Source organism: Lepisosteus oculatus, chromosome 24 (assembly GCF_040954835.1).
Source record: "Lepisosteus oculatus isolate fLepOcu1 chromosome 24, fLepOcu1.hap2, whole genome shotgun sequence".
NCBI classification, from domain to species: Eukaryota; Metazoa; Chordata; class Actinopteri; order Semionotiformes; family Lepisosteidae; genus Lepisosteus; species Lepisosteus oculatus.
Genome location: NC_090719.1, coordinates 13,727,837 through 13,749,184, shown reverse-complemented (window position 1 = coordinate 13,749,184; position 21,348 = coordinate 13,727,837). Strand labels below are relative to the sequence as shown.

At 38.8% G+C, this 21,348-nt stretch overlaps 1 protein-coding gene across 2 annotated transcripts in view; it reads right to left on the bottom strand.

The window, feature by feature from the left end:
- Nucleotides 1-1,495: 1,495 nt before the first annotated feature.
- The window catches only part of psmb7 (proteasome 20S subunit beta 7), a 37,589-nt gene continuing 17,736 nt past the window's right edge, over nt 1,496-21,348 (bottom strand). The window contains exons 6-9 of one of the 2 annotated variants that reach the window (XM_015367068.2): nt 18,877-18,935; nt 2,659-2,810; nt 2,031-2,051; nt 1,496-1,736 (exon numbers count right to left, since the gene is read on the bottom strand). In XM_015367068.2, coding sequence (XP_015222554.1) covers nt 1,625-1,736; nt 2,031-2,051; nt 2,659-2,810; nt 18,877-18,935 — 344 coding nt within the window. In that variant the 3' untranslated portion in view covers nt 1,496-1,624. The remainder of the gene's footprint in view (nt 1,737-2,030; nt 2,052-2,658; nt 2,811-18,876; nt 18,936-21,348) is intronic. The other variant, XM_006640702.3, reaches the window with a different exon arrangement.

Below are 21,348 nucleotides of genomic sequence, written 5' to 3'. Positions count from 1 at the left end.
CCAGACTGGTAGAGCAATTCTATAGCCACTGCAGGCAGAATGAAAGATGAAATAATATACTGGCAGCATAATATTGCATTGCCAGTCGATTTGGATAAACTATGTTGACATTTGCCACTCAGGCTGACCTCTGACTTATCTACATTGAAGCTTTATCATTAGCTGTAGGTTTTGTATGAAAAATGGTCAATAATGCAGGCGAGACAAGGAACAGACTTTTGGACTAAGCTGTTTGAAGACGGCTTTATGTTTCAGATAGAAAATTCCTAGATGTATTCCCATATTTCTGGTCATTATTGTAATTATGCCCACAGGTAAAGGTGTTGTTAATGTTAATATATTGTGCGATACACATGGGACAGCAAAGTAACATTTTAAAAGTAAATTGTGGTGCCATCCCATAACCATAAACCACACATTTGCCAATTATAGTATAAGGATGACCACCGAATCCTGGTTTGAGATCGAACACAATCCATTTTCTAACTGATCCTTCCAATACGGGGTCGAGCCCATCCCAGCAAGCAACGGGCACAAGGCAGGGTACACCCTGGATGGGACGCCAGTCCATGGCAAGGTGAGATGTATTATCGCCATAACTGTAAATGTCTGACCAGAAGACTGCAGCCTTAACTTCAAACAAATAAAATTTCGTACAGACGAGAGTAACAGCTGAACAGACGTCTCATTTACAAAAATGACTGCCTTCCTGGTGTCCGCATGAATCTTATTTTGCTATCATGTAACTGCATTGTTATTGCGAATGACCCGTTGAAGCCCGGAGTTCAACAGCACAAGCTTTTGAAAACAAGTTCTGCATTTAGTACTACAGGGCATCACGGTGCAAATATGAACCAGATTTGAGGATTTGAGATTTGGCAGTTTCCAAGATAAAGGTAGTTTTAAGTTTGAGAACAAATGTGATGTCTGTCATTGTGGTTTAAGCAGAATGTCATTTTGAAATAAATTGTCATTGAAAGGATTCACACCTACCACGTTGGGAATTAATTGGCGAAACCATTTTTGCTATAGAGTACTTTGCAGTACAAGATACATATAAAAAATGGTGGACATGAAGCATATTTCATCATACTGTAATAGCACTAATTAAAACGCTACCTCCCAAATTAAGAGTTAATTGGTGACACAGTTTCTGAAGAGCAACTAGTGTTTCACCAAGCGACTACCATCACCATACCCCCATTTTGAAAGGGTAATATGCAGATCGAACCACCGTTGCCAGCCTTGTTTGAAATTCCTGGGAGTTTCTTTTTTAAATTTATGGATGGTAAACATTTGCTAAAAACTAGATAACTATTAGTGGAAATCTGCTTTTTCACAAAAGAAAAAAAATCAAGCCAGCCGAGTTTGATCTGACTTTTCACCGACAATCCAATTTTTAACGTTTGGAAATATTACAAATTCATCACAACCCTTTTTCATTGCAACGTTTTCTAAGGACTAGGATATTAACAAACAGGTTCTACAGACAAGCTTGTATTCATACACAGGCTTTAATAGTAAAATGTAGCCTACAGTTCACCACCATCGTGATATTATAAATACAGCAGGCATTAGAATACCACAAAGTAAGTGGAAACCAAGACACAAGTTACAAGTACTTTCAAGATGTGTCCATTGTTTGTACAGTTTCCTCCACAACCTCCAGGTCTAATGGGGTGATGGCCTTCGTCAGAACTCCCGTCGTTCCCCTTTTGTACTTGTAGCTCCCAGATCTGTTCAAATAAAGCAAAAGACGTCACTCAGGCCTTAGTGTTCTAAATATGAGACACTCACTGAAATAACTGGAATATCTACAATGTTGGGATGATGAGCAACCTCAAAATCAGACTATTTATATAAACAAGTGTTTAGAAAGTGACAAGAATGACCTCAAAAGCATTTAAAACGTAAGTATGGTTAGAACGCTACAGGTTAAATGTGTTAATATCCACCATAGGAATACAGGTACACTCCAAACATTAATTGTTAGACTAAAAGCATCTACAGATCACACTATTTGTACTCACTTTGGCAGGGCTTCAAGTTCCCTTATTTATAAAAGAAAACGATTAAAGTAAATGTTTGCACGTAACATGCGTTATTCCCTATATCATTTATGAAATCTAAATACAGTAGGATCTCGACATCTGCGAATTTAACATGTGCGAATCTGGTTGTTCGCGATTCGGTCTGGCCACTGGAGCTTGAATGGAAGAAGAGCGCACTCGGCAATGGTAGAGGAGTGGACTTGGTTATTTAAGAATTTGGCTATTTGTGGCGGTTCTGTGCAGTGAACCTTCACAAGTGTCGAGACCCTGCTGTAATTAAAATGTCACACGAAAGAGCTGAACCTTTTTAGACCTTCTGTAATATTTTGAAATAATACAGGGCCAGATTTTATTTTGTAATACCCTAGTAGTGAGTGAGGAGCCTAGATTTAAGCATTCAATTCTCGAAGGTGGCACAAAATATTTTAGAAACCTGTTAACAATTTCCACTTCCATCACAGAATCGCACAATACAGACCAAATGCATTACAATCTCACCATGCACCTTCTTCGTAAGTTAATGTGGAGAGAATCAGGCAAAAAAACATGCCATTACAGGAAAGCATAACCGTTTTGAAATATAAAATAAAAATAAAAGGAATCTCACCTAACACCCTTTTTGTTGGCCTCATCATGAGGACGTAAATAGTCAACTTTGCCTTTAGTAATGACACAGAGATCAATATTGCTGCCGGAGCCTAAGTCGTTGAAAATTCCTGCTGCAATCGCATCTCGGACCAACTGCTTTGCTTCTTCCTCCTAAGAAACAGACAAAATAAAGTTAACATTTATGAAACCTCATGAAAAATGCCATAGCGTGTTTAGATTGTACTGGAACAAATACAATTCTGATCATCACTCATCCATGCACTTCCTCAGTTCAATTAATTCAATAGTTAAGAGCTGGATGATTCTGCCATAAGTGATAGTAAAATGTTTATCTCATTGTATTTAGCATGAAAAATGTAATAAATTAACAATGATCTAGTTTTAAGGGATGGGGGCAGGTGGACCACGCAATGTAATCTTGAAATGTACATGAATTATCTTGGTACACTTTAAATGTTGGCTTAAAATACAAATTAATGAAAAGTTTATATGACTAATTTACAAGCACACAAGGGAAAAAAATAACCCTTGGTTCAGTTTCCATCAGTGCCAATTACATTAAAATTTAATACTGCTTATCTATTAACTTAGATAAGGGTGAGAGGAAAAAAACGAGGCAAATATTCATTAAACCATGAACTAAGTACAAACTATACAGCACTGGCTCAGAAGGAAAATATCAACTTAATTTGTCCTGGTATGCATATTTATGAACAATGGATTTAATTCCTGTGTAAGACGAAAAACTAGATTTCGAAAAGCAAGGGCTCCCTCTGTTGACAAATGAAGTTAAAAGCCCAAGGTTTTTTTTTTTTCCTGCCTATCCCGCCTAAAAAACAAATAAATATAATGCCAGGTGAAAACAGCCAAATGTTAAAGTGCTCACGACTTTATGATGAAGACAAATCAAACAGATCTGCATTGTTACCTGGCAAGAGTATTGTACAAATTATACAACACTTAACATGCTTACCATTCACACAGTTTTACACAGAAGCTTAAACCCCCATTGTCCGATTACAATAAAGGTACATTAAGTGCTGAAGATCAGAAGGGTTACAGAGAAGTGATGTGAAAAAGTATTGAACTAGCCACATCTACATCATTCTTATACATCTGTGGAATCACAGCATCTGCAAACAGCACATTAAAACTAGGAACCGACAATTGTTCATCTTTTTATCCTCTCTAGTTTAAGTTGGTAAACTCAGATTCCTGCCCTTCCCCATCACACTGTTCACACGATCATGACGTGATCACGTGAATCACTCACCCTTTTCACACACTGCAGGGTCCGCCGTGCCTTACAGAATGAGCACCTATCAGTGCAGCAAAGATCACAGGCAAACCAGCAATATCTCGACATGTGCTGTTCCACAGCAAACTGAAGATACCAGTACCCCAAACCCAGCTTTACCTGACTTGTTAAACAATGCCATGTCAAATAGATGACTTCACCTAGTCTTCTAGGTTGATATTGATGTATTAATATGAAGAAGCAGGAGGTCCTTAACTGAAGACTTAAGGACACCTGAAGAAGGCTCCACGGCCGAAACGTTGCGTTTTCTCTCTCCTCTTTCTCCTTTGCAGCCTACGCATGCTGACGCAGCTCCCCACCTGAACTATCATATTAATATTGGCAGGTTAATAGGCAAATGAAGAATGCTCTTGTTTTTGGTGGCACACACCGTGTCCGATAACGGCTCTGCGGCAAAATGTCGATGTTTTGTGACATCCATCACGATATTTCGTCATTTGCAGCTGCGCGCCTGATCACAGTTAAAGACAACCTGTATGAAATCAAGATTTCAAGAAAATGTTGCTTAGAATTTTATCATATCTGTACCAACATGGCATGTCAATTAACACGCACACTATGAGCCTATGTTTATCACGTCACACACATTAAACATGAGCTCAAGTGCACAGTTACTACTTTGTTACTCTCCCCATTATAAATTCTGCACAAACACTGATCCCTGATACACTTGACCAGTTTTAATCTTCATAAATATTTGCACAGATTCATAATGACCTTTTTGAAAAATGTATACGTTTTGCTTTGTATCCAGCTGTAATATGACTAGTCTGAAATGCTTCTGACTATTCTGACAGACTCGAGGAAAAAAAGAAAATGTAAACACTGTAGATAAGCAGTGGTGAAAGCAGGTTGAAGCGAATCATTTAAAATAATTAAACATTGAATATGAAGTCCTTTCACGATTGGACGAAGCAATCTTTGGATTAATTCCAGCCTTCTCCCCTGCTACAACTGTAGGTTTACTTGAAGAGAAAAAAAATCTAAGAAACCATAAAAAGTTCAAGAAAATATTTTGAGGTTTGAATCCTCATTTTAAATCGGGGTTTTTCCTCTTTCAAAGTTAAAATAATATGGTCAACCAAGGCAAAAGTGGCAAATAATCCTGTATCTTCTATGAGTTATTTTTCCCTATGCATTACATTCTACGTATTCAGGCATTTTTTACAGGAGTGCTCCAACTTCAGCTCTTTTGAGCATTCCCAGAAGGGGATCTTATATGTATTGTTCAATGAGCTGCCGCTGGCTACACTTTCTCAACAGCTTAGATCTCATAAACTATTTAGGTAGACACTTAATTCTTGCAGATGACTAAATGCCTATGGGCAATAGTTTCTTAGTGTAGGTAAAGGTGGCCATAACTATAAGGGCTGACTGCTAAAATTAACGTTTTCTTATAAAAGTCACAGTCTCACCAATTTGTTTAGATACTGTTTCATGCAATTTAAATTTAATGGAACTAAGGCAAAATATTTTATTATCGCCGTTGCTGGGGAAAAGCCAGTCGAGCACTGCCTAGCCTAGATATACCCACAAGACTCTTCTTTATGAAGCCACTGAGGTGCTGCAAATTTGTTTTGAAAAATGAGTACTTTATATACGACTGTACAATGAATATTCTCTTGCTTGAACAATAAAATCGAACATTTCCAGTTAATCTCTGCCATTCTTCTAAATAAAATGACGGCTAGCTTGCTAGTCAAAACAATAAAAAAAACATACTAAAATGTAATTGTTGAATATGAATGTGTTTCATTTATCATTTTAATCCATCTCTGTGGGCCACCACTTCAATTTATGCTGTCATGACATTTTTCACACTAAGGAACTCTTCTCAATGTGCCTTTCCTCTGGCTCAGTACTCTCTAGGGTAAAGAATTTGATGACAACATACTGTTTGATATTTGGTTTCAATATTTATTACAGTTACCCTGAAAAAGACCAACCTAAATAACCAACAGTGGAACAAAGCAATCTAGAATACTCTGACTTGGCCATCGAAGGCATTTCATCGTATACCAAAATGAGCTACGAAATGCCTTCTTGGTATAAAGTTAAGAATTTCTGCCTTAACAACCCTGCACATGCTTGTACACTGAAACAGTGGCCTTAAAATATATACTGTGTATTAACAGATTAGAGTGTGTATGCCTGTTTGAACTGCATTCTGCTTTTGTTGAGTAATAAAAGAATTTGAGAAAGGAAAATGTCTTTGTTTTGTTCATTTGCAGTCATGCAAAAAAAGGTTTTGAGGCTATTTTAAAATTGTTTCCAAAATGAGTGTCTCGCAACAAAGTATTACCTCAATGCCGAGTTTAATTTTCATTGACAATTTATTTTATTGATTTTTTTCTAATTATTTATCGATTGAATTTGAATTCTATGACATCTTAAGAAGGTAAAACAAAGCCGGGTAAACACAGGGGTTTTGCACAAACGTGGACATAATGCTGATGCAAACATGTGTGAGCTGAGAACTGGAGACATTGTTTTGGTGTAACGAGAAACATTTGGCGCACACCCCAGTCTAATGCTAAATATATCAAGAAAACAAAATCAGACACTGGAATTCTGTTAATGTGGAAGAATTACAACTGCTTACAAGACAAAAAGAATTGAATATGTACACAAGGAGCTTTGCTTGCAAGGAAATATTTAAATGCTCGTATTTGGAACAATTACACCCCTTCTCAATTAGTCCTTTGACCCACATTGTTACGTAGTTACCTGCAGTTTAAAGACTGTTCAAGTGGGCCTAATGTGCAAGTGGTCATCTGTAAACAGATGGCAGCATTTTATGGTAGATGGTGTGCACCAGATCAAATCACATGTGTATTGCGGGTACAAAAAGAGTCCAGCAATCCCAACTGTGTTACAGTCTGGGCAAGCAGACCACGAACCCCATGTGTGGACTATCTTTAAACTGACGTCCAGGGATTCCATCACACAGAACAGAAAGGAGTTGGAACTCGGAAGACAAATTATGTGCATCTGTGTTATCAACTTGTATGTAGAAAAAAAGAGATGATCCTAAAGTATTAACCCTACAACTATACTTAGACTGCGGTTCGAGATTGCGGGGGGAAAAAAGGCTTTAGTTCCACGTCTGCGTCTATTTTCAAGCGACTTTGCAGTCACGTTAAGGCATATTGATTCTCATAACCCGGCTTTATGCAAAAATGGCAAAAAAGGGAAAAAATGTGACAAAAACGTTATTGAAAGACGGATATTTTCCCATTTGACATTTTGAGGACCACCGCCTTGATTTTCAAGGACCTGACTCCAGACAGCCTGTGTTTATAGCACAGAAAAACATTTAATAGTTTCTAGAAGCCTGCTTCTAGTAACCTGGGAGGGTAAGTCTCCAGGGTTCCTCGCTTTCGTCTTTAAACGACTTTACACCAAGAGTGATGTACTGTATAACCAGTCAGCTGTGACAAGCATCCCTTTATAGTGCTATCTGTTCATTTCCATCACTGCATCACACAATGTGTCCCAGGACTCCAATGTACAAGTCCATTTACTGGGACATGACAAATGGGCAGCGCTTGTGAAAGGCACAAAAAGGTCCAGACTGGCCACGTAACAGTCACAGCAGCTGCAATTCCACACTCTGGGACAAACCATCCCCAAGCAAAGTTCATTAGACTGGCCAATAATGTCTCTCCTTAAATGCCGTCTTAGGAATAACACGGCATGGGACAGAATAAATAACGCAGAATGTATTTCGAATGTGAAATGGGGTTTGATAAATTATTTATTGTATGGAAGACTGTCTCCATTTAATATTGAATCTGCTCATAGCATCCTTAAAAGATGATTTATGTGCTGTATTGCTAGTGCACTTTATAGCAACCCAATGTAGCTGTATCGTCTATGGAGATTTAAGGTAGTAGTTTAAACTGTCACTACTGTATCACAGGACAAAGAGAATGAATTAAATCTTTCCTTCGGAGAATTGCAACAGCATTTTGTTACATCTTAGAAACTGATAGATTACCATTATATCCGGTGAGATGTGGGTTTTGATTACTTCTAGAGACGCACAACTACTAGCCCAGTTACTTAAGTTTTACATTATGACCTGAGAACACCCCTAGGCCTTTGCTGAGAAAGAAAGAGCACAAAGCACACACAGCAAAATGTGAACTCACATTCCCATTCTAAAATGCTTGGTAATACAGAGGCATTTGCAGTTTGGAAACTGTTTTTCCTTTACAAATTGATGATAACTCTACTTCACCTCACTATGGGGAAACGGTTTTATTTGGACCATGTTGCACGTACTAAATAACAAATAAAAAGCTACTGTTTTAAGTATCAGAAACTAAACATCCAGCCAACTTGTTAACAGGATATCATTTAAGGTATCGTTCTTTTCAGACAAGCCAGCATGTGTATTCTTTCTTCAACTGCAAAACCAATATTCAGAAAATATTACTGCAACAAAAGTGTAATCCTCAAATTGGTTTTTTTTTATTTTTTGGGGGGGTTGAGAGGAGTCAGGGAATCAGTCCCAACAAGATTAGAATTGTTTTATTTAAAAAATGAATTAAACTAAAATGATTAAAAAAAAGACTAATTTCTGTGGCATTTGGACTAAAAAGGCCTCGATTTCCCTGGAAAGGACAGAGTTATCAGTCACAGTTCATTCACTAGGATTTATTTAGCGCGTTCAATTGGGCCGGGCTTGCTTTTTTTAGCATCTCCTCCTGTTATGCCCACCATTTGGTAACGGCAAATTACTGTTCATCCTCATTCAGTGCTACAACCGCGCTCCAGCCCTGGAGAGATGAAGACAATATACACGTGTCCTCTGAAATGTGCATTGTCAAGCCATCTGCTTCTTTTAGCACTCTGCACCCAGAGCACAAAACGGCAAAGCTGTTGTGCCGGGGGGGGTTGGGGGACTGACATAGCTCAAATTAATACCGCTATAAAGCTGCTGCTGTGCGATGAGGGTTCCCCTCATCCACTTCAATGGCACTCTTCCAATTGTGCACCTATTCTAGCAACCCCTGAACAAAGTTGAGAAGTGGCACAGCCTAAACTCAAACCAGTGACCCCCTGCGCCATAGCATGCCAAGGCTTTTAATAGAAGAGAAAAGCCATGCGGAAGCCCGTTCAATAAAAACTCCCCAGTCAGACTTAGAACTCGCTAAAACGCTGAACAGAAGAAAAGAACACATCGCGAGTGAATGCTGTATCTTCGTTACATCCTTGGAGAGTAAAAAAAGAGGAGTATCACAGATGTCCAAGTATGCTCCCCCAAATAAAAGCTGTAGCACCACAGGAAAAATGGCTAAGCACTAGTAATTAAAAATGTCAAATTTAAGGTTGATCAACTATATCTGCTCATGAAATGACTATGCATTTCCGACAAAACAAAAGGCAAATACTTTCATTGTTATTATTGCTACAAGCAGTGGTCTTAATTTGCAATCTGTCAAAAGTATTAAGTGTGGTCTTTTCAGTAGCCCTCTCCATCCACGATCCACCTCAGATTCTTCCATTAGAGTACCACTGCCCAATACTAGTACTGCAGTACTGGAGTAGTTCTCTCCAACTGAGTACTGACAAATTTGCAAATGGTTTTCTGCACTCAGGACCCAGGACTGTGCGTCACTTTCAAGACATAGTCTGCTCGGTATTTTGCTCCAAAGTATTTTAAAACGGTTGTTAAAGAGCTGTTGAGAAATTCTTTCAGCAAAGATATCCAGGAGTTGGTGAGAAGACACAAACCCGGGATCTGGTGCTGGTTTCAGGATAATTGCTGACCTTGTTCTACTATTTTAAAACAGGTTTTAAAGTTCTAAGCAAACAGCTCAGTTTTAGAGCTCAAGGAGCAGAAACTAACACAGTTCAGGTGGAATGAAAATCAGAAGAGATGGGTGGATTCCAAGACCAGGATTGGGGAAAAAACAAAACAGAGGATTACGGTAATATAGGCTCAGGGCACAAATACACACTGGATGGGACACCAATCACTGGACACAGCAAAATTCTGTGCAGAATACCTGGCAGAATGGAAGGCGGGTAGAGTCGTTTTGTGTGATTCTTAGTGGGTTTGTGTTGCGTCGATAAAATATACACATATGCAGCTTAAGCAAGTTTTTACTTCTGCTTCTGATTGGTCATGAATTCCACTTGTGGTCCACTACAAATGGTAATGCAATAACATAAAACAATAAATGCTTGTAAGAGGGCTTTAGAAATTCTTTTTTAAAAAACATGTTTTTAGAATTTAAATACTTCACGAAGGCTAGATGGCACGAACCCCTCATTTAGTATGAAGCTAATACCTACCACAGAATATTAGCCTCTAATTTGAGACTAACAGCTAGGTACTAGAGAGCAGCTTGAGGCAGAAGCGATACATTTTTTTGCCGTATGGTCTAACCGTGCAGTCTAGCATCTAAAAATATCAACATTATGTACTACATACTTTCAATGTTAATGTTTTCATAATTCAAACCTAATGCTACACATGCTAATATTGGTCCCTGAACTACACAGAGAGCTATATTTCAACAATGCGGATATGCATGAAGTTACCAGATATGAGCACCACACAAGTACAAAAAAAACGTCTTAATATTTCATGCCAGTATTAAATATGCCAGAGCTTCTATTCAACATCTGCTGTCTTTAGGGGAATTTAACCCCCAGGAGACCTGTTTGATCTGTAATAGGGTAGTATACTGAATTAATCACCAGTTTATCTTATTTTTTAATTAAAATAACAGTTTCAAAACACCACTTACATACATTTCTAATATTCCCTTACTTATTGTTAAATTTGTAATGGCGAATTTTGAACATGAAACTTTTGAGATCTATGAAAAGTCTTATTAGAAACCATAGAACACAGTCCTAGATATCAGGACACACATGTAGTTATTATCCATAAAAGAAAGCAGATTCATAATAGAATTCAACAGTTCCATAAGCAAAGTTTATCCGATTGAATAAAGAGATATATTGTAAGTTTATCACAGCTAAGCACTCTGGACAAAGAACTTCAAGCAAGCGGATACTTAACCACTCCCTTGTCTCAAAACAATACAAAGACGGTCATTGTATTATGAATTTAAAAAAAAATCAGAACCAGAGAAGGTCACTCAGGCCATATAGCCTATTATACTGTATGTAATTGACCGAAGGATCTTATTCAGCCACATACGAACTTAAAATAATGTGGCATACTCTACAAAATTAAACTTAAAAAAAATGAAAACCAGAATGAAAGATTATGCAAGTAATTCTGGGAAACAGTCACAGGTCAAAAGTAAAAAAAAATTATAATTTGATTAAATCTTATGTTAAAGACTATAACACGGATGAACTTCAGACATTAGCTTTCTGGAACAACACTCCAGTTAAAATACAACACTACAGCTTTTCTAAGGCTGAATGCAACCGAGCAAATTCTGAGTCACTGATGGGATGCAGGCATAGAATCTTTTTCAGGAATTCCACGAAAATGGAATCAGTTGAGGAAAGCCTGTGTAACATCCAAGGGCGTCCTGTTTTGACACTAGGTTTAAAACTTTGCTTAAAATTTGCACCGTCAACATTTGCTTCATGCAGGATCTGTGGGTTCAGTGCATTATAATCTTTTCTCCGATACATAAAATAATGCACTACAGTACAGCAGCAACACTGGGAAATCTTCTCTTTTAACAATTACTTTCGTGTATCATTATTAATATGACTGTTTTTCACAAGAAGTCTTAGTTTGTAAGCCTCAGAGTTTTATCAATAGATCCTTTGGACTAGTAATTATCAATGTTTTGATGTAACAGGCGTTTGTCTTAAAGAACTAAGAAAAAACTTTGGTGAAAATTATGAACTATCACAAGAGAATCAATTCAATAATAATACCCTTTAAAGTAATATGGTTACGGTTTCATAAATTCTACACCACCTTAGTTTATTTCGTATGGTGTGTTTTAAAAGGGGCTTAAGGCAAATTCATAAACCTAAGGTCATGTTCCACAACAGTGCTATAATTTGAAGATATATACTATGGTGTAATTCTCTTTTCTTGGAAGAGAAAATCCCTCAACATTTCGTTATGGTCCTCTCGATGAGTGGAAGGTTGGAATATTTCTTTCTACACCTCAGCTGCACAGTCAAACAAAAAACTGGAGCGTCTCGCCACACAACACACACATTACCAACAACGTACCAATACTCAGACAAATTCTCTAACACAACCTAGTAAAAATACGTTTGAATGTGGTAGAAATACAAAAGAAAAATCTATCCTAGAAAAATAAATTCTAATGCCCTTTCAGCACTGGGCTATAAACAATGGAACTGGTGATCTTCTCATGAGCACACCAGTTTGTCATCGACTTCCCTTTTTCTCTGCTGACTGCTGTCTCAATTCAGCAGGAAAACCTCCCAGTGAGTGGTCACCTTCCCACGGAGTCATTAAATCCCCCAATGTCAGATGGTGGGATTAGCCCGCAGGCTTCCCCACCTGAGCCCTCTGGCACAGACACTGGCAGTTTAGATCAACATCACAAATAAACAGCAAATTCATATGCAGCTTGTCATTGTACCCAGGCTCGCCATCAGACAGATGTCACCTAAGTACGATTGATGGCGAGGGGGGAGACCGGGGGGGTGGGGGGGAGCCCTTGATGAACCTAATGCTCAACTCAGCATAGTTAAAACAATCAATCTTGTTAAATTTTATGACTAATAAATGCAGTCTACTATAAAATGAATTCCAAGGACAATGAACCGCCATTATTGTCCTATTCAACCGCATCACAACAAGCCAGCGCCTCACAGGAAAAAAAAAACTTAAAAAAAAAAAAATAACACTTCCATTTCTGGATGAAGCAACTGCATCCGTATTTACCCAAGTCTGCCCACACTTAAAGGCAGACCGGCACGGCCTCCCTCATACCCAACCGTCTTTGCGGCTTCTGTTTTCGTGCATTTCCAAAACCAGAAGGAAAGATTTTATCCACCTCTTTAGAGATCTCGATGCTAACAAAAACAGCAGAGCCTCGGAGATCAGTGCTTGTGAGTAATACGTCATCTCTGGTATTCCCTCCCCCCCTTCCAATTTTTAAGTTTAAGGTAGATCTATAGCTGCCCACATGACAAATTAATATCATTCTGCAGTAGTTGTTTGGTACTTGGCATCACGGTTGTGAAGTGGCTTCAGGCCTTCAGGGCTGAAACGGCTCACATCTTCAGCAATCCATAAGTGTTCCTCTGGAGGCCAGCACTCTCCCCGTGATGAAATATGACTTCATAAATCAGGCTGCCGAAGTGGCACTCGTGCTCTTCACCATCTATCTTTGCGGCTGGTCTCTGAAGGGTGTTGGGTAGAGCTTATATCTCAGTGGAGCAACCAGGGACCAGGCCATCATATAGCTGGCATTGACAAAGCATGTGCTGCTTCGAGCCTAAAGACGAGGCTAAGGCAGTCCAAAAAAAAAAAAAAAAAAAAGAGAGGATCCTGCTGGTGCGAGTGTGCCTCGGGCAGTAGCAGAAGCTGGAGCGACTCATCTTCAAACGGCAGTGAGCCAGGGCTCTAGGAGCCTGCAGAAACTGGCTAAGCCCGAGGCCTTCATTTCGTTGAGTTGAACATCTTCAAAGTCTTGAAACATAACTGTAGGGCACAGCAGCTGCTATGGCAGATTTGATCCCTCTCAGCTTTCAGCAGCTCACAACTTGAGATTCGTGCAAAAGAATTCTTCAAGTTGCCATTATTGCCTGTCACGGATTTATAAATATTGTGCGCTATCTGCTGTGGCAATCCTCTCATGGGACTCTGAAGTGTGCCAAAAGCATAACAGAATGAATAACAGTCCCATTCTTCAAATGAATGCTAATTTTTTTTTAAAAAAAAACTTTGTTCACATATTGATGCGCCCGGCAATCAACTTCAATAGCACCAACGATACAGCAGAGAAGGGAACCCCGATTATTTTTTCAACAGTATTCAAATGCTGCTTTCATTAGACTGCATTAATTAGATTCCTAATGCTAATTTGCAAGTCGATACCAGAGGCTCCAGGACAGTTTGCCTTTGAATTGCACCCCTGTGATCTCAGGGTCTTGCAACACACCACAACCCTTTGCCAGTGCGAGCCAGGCTTCCTGACAATTAGTACAAAAGGGATTAATGTTGAATTTGATAGATAAATTATTCATATTCTCCCAACTTAAATAAATCATAATTCTAGAGGTTTTAACTTTTTACCCTCCTCATCAATGTAATGCATTACAAAAGTGACCAGGATGATTTTCTACACTAGTTTTCCTTCAGCTACAAACTAATAAGTACAAGGTGTTGTGCAAAAAAGGACATTCTTGGCATCCCAAGTTAAAAAAGTAATTCAGCACATTTTTTCGGCTACGCTTGACTTTAAAGTCAAACATTTGGGACAAAATGGCGGTTGCTAAGAACATAAAGTTAGATGTTCCCTCATTCCAGCCCTTTCGGTTCGTGCAACAAGGACTGTGCTTGTTTGTGCGCCATGATACCCAAGGAACACAAGAGTTTCAGGATCTCTGAAACACTTCAAGCTACTGACTGCGATCACAGCATCATGACCTGCTGTGCCTTCCAGTGAAACCTGACTGAAAATACTGGCATTTCCACTGCTCTCAGCATTTGGATCAACTCACCTGTTAGCAGGTATTTTCACTCATTAAGTCAGTACTTTGTCTATCCTGTTGCAGGCTAAAAACACTCAGAGGCCTTAAGCATCAAGCTAGAAGCCTGAGATTAGAGAACTCTGCAAGGATCACACTATACGGTAAGGTGTATATTAATTTAAGACATTACTGTATTTTAATATGACACTTTTATAAATCCAAAATTTAGCAGGACTATTACTCACAAATTCCGTAAGAACAGGTGCGCGAGTGAATTCTTGGCACGCCCCTTCGGAAAGGTTGCCGAACCCCGATTTACTATGACTAAGTAGATGTACTGAAAACTGCAAGACATTACAGCTAAAAAAAGTTTTCTGGGTTAGAATTCAAGTGGCTCTATTCCAGTTGGATGCTTAACACATGTAGGGAGAAACGTCCTAGAGATTTTCCACGAGAACAACAATCACTTCCGAGCAATAATATGTATATTCCAACATTTTAATACGATCCTGCTCACAAGTTAAAAAAAAAGAGAAATATCAAAATAGGTCATAACTGCATTGTCATTTTACAAAATATTTTATCATCCTCATCTCATACGAAGGCGGGTGGAAACTATGAACCAGTTTTTGACTAGATGATTTGTTGTACGGATGTGTCCTGCTCGATCATATTTTGTAACTGAAGCAACTGTTTAGCAAAGTTGTGACAGCTTTGAACATTAACTGCACAGGTGTAGTTCAGTTTAATTTATTAGGACCATACTGAAAACCTACAATATTGCAAAAAGCGCTGATCCCAGATCTACTAGCTTTAGATTGCAGTTTCTAACAGTATATGGGCAACGCATTCCAAAACACCGTACTGCGGCAATCAGCACCTCTTCGTGCAGCTAAATCGGAAGACTTGGCGTTTACTTCATAGAACTATCATCTGCCAGGCACTGAGGCATAGCCTATCTGTTTTTCCCCCAAAATTCCCTCCAAAACTACAGAAGTGAAGTATCTCCCGATAGTCAAGCATCTCTACTTCATAAACCAACACGTGAACTTTTTCTGCATCGTTTCAAAATGATGATGCTACTCTGGAAATGTCCAGTAAGAAGGTCTTTCAAAAGTTAAAATTGCTAAAAAAACAGCAAAGATACCACCCATGCCCCCCCTCCTGCAACGTTACAGTTACGCCACTTGATTTACGCGACGTGCATTTAAACAATGCTAGTCACTACCAGAAGTGTCGGACCCGATATCAGAAGGAAAACAAGTTGTGAAATCATTTGATTTTATCATGGCATACTTAACGACAAAAAACCACTGAGGAAACTTTAAACCAAGTTTTAAGAGAGTAGCCAGCAGCTATATCACCCTGCAACCCAGTGAAACTCAGTAGGTGTGAGCCTGGTCAGTAGCTGGATGGGAGACCTCCCAAAAAAGCTAGGGCTTCTGCTGGAAGAGGTGTTAGTGGGGCCAGTAGGGGGCGCTCACCTTCTGGTCTGTGTGAGTCCTAATGCCCATGTATGGTGATGGGGACGCTATTATGTAAAAAGGGGCCATTCCTTTGGATGAGATATAAAACCAAGATCCTGACTCCCCATGGTCATTAAAAATTACAGAGTGTTTCTCAAAAAGAGTATGGGTGTTACACCAATTTCCTGGCCTTTATTGGTCACGGTCTCCTAATAATCCTCATTTCTGAATTGACTTTATTGACTCTGTTCTCGTCCACAATGAAAATGAATGTGTGGTGAGCGTACTGGTGCACTTTGGCTGCCATCACACCATCCAGGTATCTGCCACACACTGGTGGTGGTGGAGGGGAGTCCCCATTCCCTGTAAAGCGCTTGGAGTGGAGTGTCCAGAAAAGCTCTATTTAAGAGTAAGGAATTATTATTAGTCTAAAAGAAAATCTTAAACAGGGGTGATCCTTCAATTCAATTCAGTTCAGTTTATTTGTCATATGCACAATGCAATGCTTATTTGCATGTTCCAATTACACACTCAAGGCTGATATCTAATTTAATGCACAATTAAGGTGGAACACAACAGATATAAAATTGGACAAAATGATTTCTAAAGAGCAGAAAAAGTTTTTGGAGAGGAGGACCACAAAGATATAGCTTACTGGTGAATTCTGGTTTCTCATGTAAGGTTAATTTCCAAATTGGATAACAGTGCTTTGTTTATCCTCAATTTTTTACTGCTTCTCATTGTGAAAGTGGATTCTCAGTCCTCACCAGCACAAACACAAAACCAGTTGAGACCAGTGGTCTATTGGTTCCTTTAGATCAGGGGTGGGGAACCTTTTTTCTGCCAAGGGCCATTTGGATATTTATAACATCATTCGCGGGCCATGCAATAGTATCAATTTAAAATTAGCCTGCTATATTTGGTCAAACGTTTAATTAACACGCCCCTAATGTGATGGCTGGAACTGCCTCTCTTTGGTGAGGCGTGTGATGTTAGCTGGCATTGATGATGTTGCTACTTGCAACTGCTTTTCCAGGTTTGCGTCGGTCAGTCTGGAGCGCAGTCGATCAAACAGCCACTTGCTATCACTGAGTTCCCTGACAGGTTTTCCCTTCATCTCCATGAACTGCTTGACTTCATCCCGCAGTTCGTAAAACACAGTGTGTTAATACTTTCACAACGTGTACACTCCCAGCCTGCCTGGCACTGACTGTCCTCTGAGTTATCGCAATACAGGCAGACGGGCCACGGGCAGCCAGCGAGAAGCATGCGTGTCTGTCCCGTCATGTTATCACGATATCACATTAAAAATTTTCATATTAGTCGATATCGATAATTATCCCGATAAATGTCAAATCATTATTTCTTTCAAGTTTAAAGGCAGATTTTTTTCTCCTGAGTGAAAGTTGAAGAAACCAGACAGTTAATTGGTAAATTAAACAACTCTTTATTTTAAGAACACAACACTTGCCAAACAGCAGAAACATTAAACATATATATCGAACTTTTGTTAAAATTATATAGAGGAAAATTATATCGCGATAATTATCGTTATCGAATTATCGCCCATCTCTACACCTGCAGTTGCCTTGGCAGGGCCGGACCAAATGATTTTGCGGGCCTTATACGGCCCGCGGGCCGGACGTTCCCCACCCCTGCTTTAGATCATCAATATTTAGATATGATCAAGTGAATGGTTTTCCTAAAACGGCTTTATACTTCTAAAATGGACAAGATCTAAAAGAAAGCTTTAAAAGTGTCAGGGCCAATGCAAGTATCTTAATTAAATTCAGCAGAATGTCATAGAAGTTCAGGAAATATGGACAAAAGTTTTAAAGCACAACAAAAAATAAAACTTAGGAATGGTGTATGTCAGATTAACAAAACTGGACCCGAGATTTCACGCACTTTGCAAGAACACCTATTTCTTGCGATACAAATGACAATTTGTTCTTAATAAATTCCGCAAATAATTATGAAAATCTTATAACTGATAAGGAAATGAATATTAATTTATCAACATCTTAAAGCCTGCGAAGGACTGAGAGCCTGTCCAATGTGTATCAATGCTTCCTGGAATAGGCTCTGGGCTACAAAGAATCTTCAATTTCCCTGGATAAGCGGTTATTGGAAGTGATGATAATAAATATCTTAGAGCTAAAGATTTTGAAGACATTGCCAGCACTACAATTTTGTACCACGTTTCCAGAAGATGTTGGCTTTATACAACCAAATCTAAAAAAATCATCCATTATCTACCTGCTTTATCCAATTCAGGGTCAAAAGGTGACATACAATCCCCACCTCGCTTTACACATTAGGTTCTTTTGTCAGTGCGATATCTGTCCTAAAACAGCAGTGTATTGTGTGTGGAAGGTATTTACGAACATCCATGAGTGTAGCCCAAGTTCTACATTCATAAAACTGAAAACCGTTCTAGAAAATGAGAAGTCAAGTAATTAAAGTGAATGGCATCAAACGGCAACAATAAGAAGAAGAATAAATTCCTTACACTTCCATAGTGCTTTTGTGTATTATCCACTCCAAGAATTCTGACCTGACCAGCCACACGCCTGCTTCGCTGCAGGGCGATGTGGCTGCTGGGTGTATTACCAGTATTATTGGCACCATTAGAGGTGTAGCAATAATACCCCTGCTACAAGGCCACACCAAGCACAAAGAGCTTTACTCATTTAAAAGGAGTTTATCCCTCAAACTCACCATACAATACAGGGCTGGTCACACCATGGAAATAAAGACAGTGGTTTATAAGAAATAGGGGAAAAAAAAATTAGATTCTTACCTCCATATCTTGTTTATATCGGTCCTCAAATACAGCCATTGCTGCCAGAGATCCAGAACCTAGAACAAAATAACATTAATTACTTGGCTAATAAACAGCTATTTCATTTTAAGTTTCCTTTTTCCAAACGACAGTGCCAAAGCTAGTTTCCTCTGTATATAACTGATGCCTTTTCTGGGGACACATTAACGAGATGTTTCTGCTTCCAATAACACTAAAATGTGAAGATACTGTAATGGACTGACTCCAGAACCCCGAACACAGCCGATCCAGCATTATAAGGGCATCAGTCTTTTATGGGAGCAAACCAGTAGTAAACGATAGAAATTTGAAACAAGTTTTAAATATTTTCATTTACACTAATAATACTTTCTAGTACACTAATGGGTCCAGAAAGCATGTACTGGATTCTGGGAGTACAGCACACCCACTGGAACAGACCCTGTGTGGCAGGTAGGAGTAAACCAGTGCATTTGTAGAAAACACACACCCCCTAGGAGAGCATGCAAACTCCACACAGACACTCAAAATGCAGAACTGAAACCAGGACCATGCAGCTTTCAAGCAGCAGTGCTAACCAGAACACCAGTGTCACCATTTGCATTCATTATTAAATCTAAATACTAATATCAAAGAGTGCCTTCTTAATACACCTGCTTTTCATTAACTATAATAAATGCAAACAGAAATGTGAAAAACATGTTAACAAAACCATATTGAGAAGCAAATGCAGTACTCCATAAGTAAGCAGTCTTTGTTTAACCTAACTACTTTACTTAGGTTCAGGTATAACCTCACAAATGAATTTAAAAAATAACCCGTGATCCCAACATCTGACGAGAACCTTATACCTATGGATTTGCCTTGCAGTCAAAAGGTCAAACCTGGAGAATGCCTAAACTTGAAACAGATAAACACATTTTTATGTTATTACAAAACATGGTGTGTGACAGTAGATAATGCAATTAGCCCAGCGTGAAAGCATTTATTTATGTCAAAGACTGAAGGAAAAAAAAAAATCTTTCAGGCATGTTTCCTTTTTATGTTGGCTATTAGACAACTTCACAGTGCTCCTTTTAAGCTGAAAAACGAAGACCAACCTCCATTTTTCAATCCAATTAGAAGGAAGTTTTTTGGCATTTATTACACTTTATGGTGTTTTGCATACCTCTATCCATTTAGGTAGTCTGCAAAGAGAGCAGTAGTTCCATTTGCCGTGATTTGTGTATATCGCTTGACCACCTCTATGGCTCCATTCCAGAGGAGATGCAGTGATTAAGGAGTTTCAAATGGGATGCCCTGCTGTTTTATCAAGTCTGCTGAATCTATAATGAAATGAGTGGCTGACAGTGATGGTGCTTTGAGAAAATACATACTACCTCATCTGAATCATTTAAACAGACCCAATTATAGACCAGACCTAATAGGTAGAAACAGCACTTTTTAAAGAACACTAATCAATGAGTGTGGTAACAGTAATCTATTTGACAGAAACGCCTGTTAGAGAATATGGCTCTGGTTTAGGATCATTACACATTCTATACCCAATATATTATTGCAAAGAGAAAAGAAGCAGCAGCAGTGGGAAGCTGGAAGTCTGTACTGTATTATGGGCAATGACTGCTCATTTATGATGGCAGCAAAGCGCCTCATTCTCAATTTAATATTCAGTAGTTTGCAAAGCTTAACCCTCTTTCCCCCAGATCACGACTCAAAGAGTGAATGTAGAAATGCATACAATTCTACAAGGTGCTGTGAACTCGAATGCATACACAGAGTGCACAGAACAAGTGAAATCATGCAGCAAAGGGATAGATTTGCAGGGGATTTTTATGACTTGTTTTCTTAAGCAAAGCAGAGTTTTAATGCGTACATATAAACAAAGGATATACAACTGTTGCACATCTATTATAACAAGAGTTAAGAACTTTAGCAGTTGAAGCAAAATTTGTTTTAGTCTGTTAGCATAAACATCTAAATTGTTTATACATATGATTGTTTTTTTTTTGTCCAGCTTGTGAGAATGCCTTTTCTGATCTAAGTTTTTTTTTTACAAAAAACAACTCGGGAATGAAATAAATCAGCTGTCCCATGTAGTAATGTTATTATATATTCAATAAAGGAAACATCTTTCAAAAATGACATCACTGCAAACCCAGAATATGACTTATTTTTAATTGCACCTGTATAAATGTAATGCATTTTAAAGAAACAAAACTAAATACAGTAGTCAAAATATTTTTTCTTTGCTTGACAGCACATTTTTTAAAACAAATGTTGACCAGTCCTGCTCGAATACTGCACAGTGAGTCACTGAAAGGACCGGCCACAGAAGGTCAAGAAGGCAGCAAGCAGTCCAAGTCAACCACTGCCAACTGCTCCAAGGCAAAGGGACAGAGAGAACAGACGACAAGAGACGAGGCGCCCAGGAGCTCCCAGGGGCTTCTGGGCCTTGTGATCATGTGGTAAGAA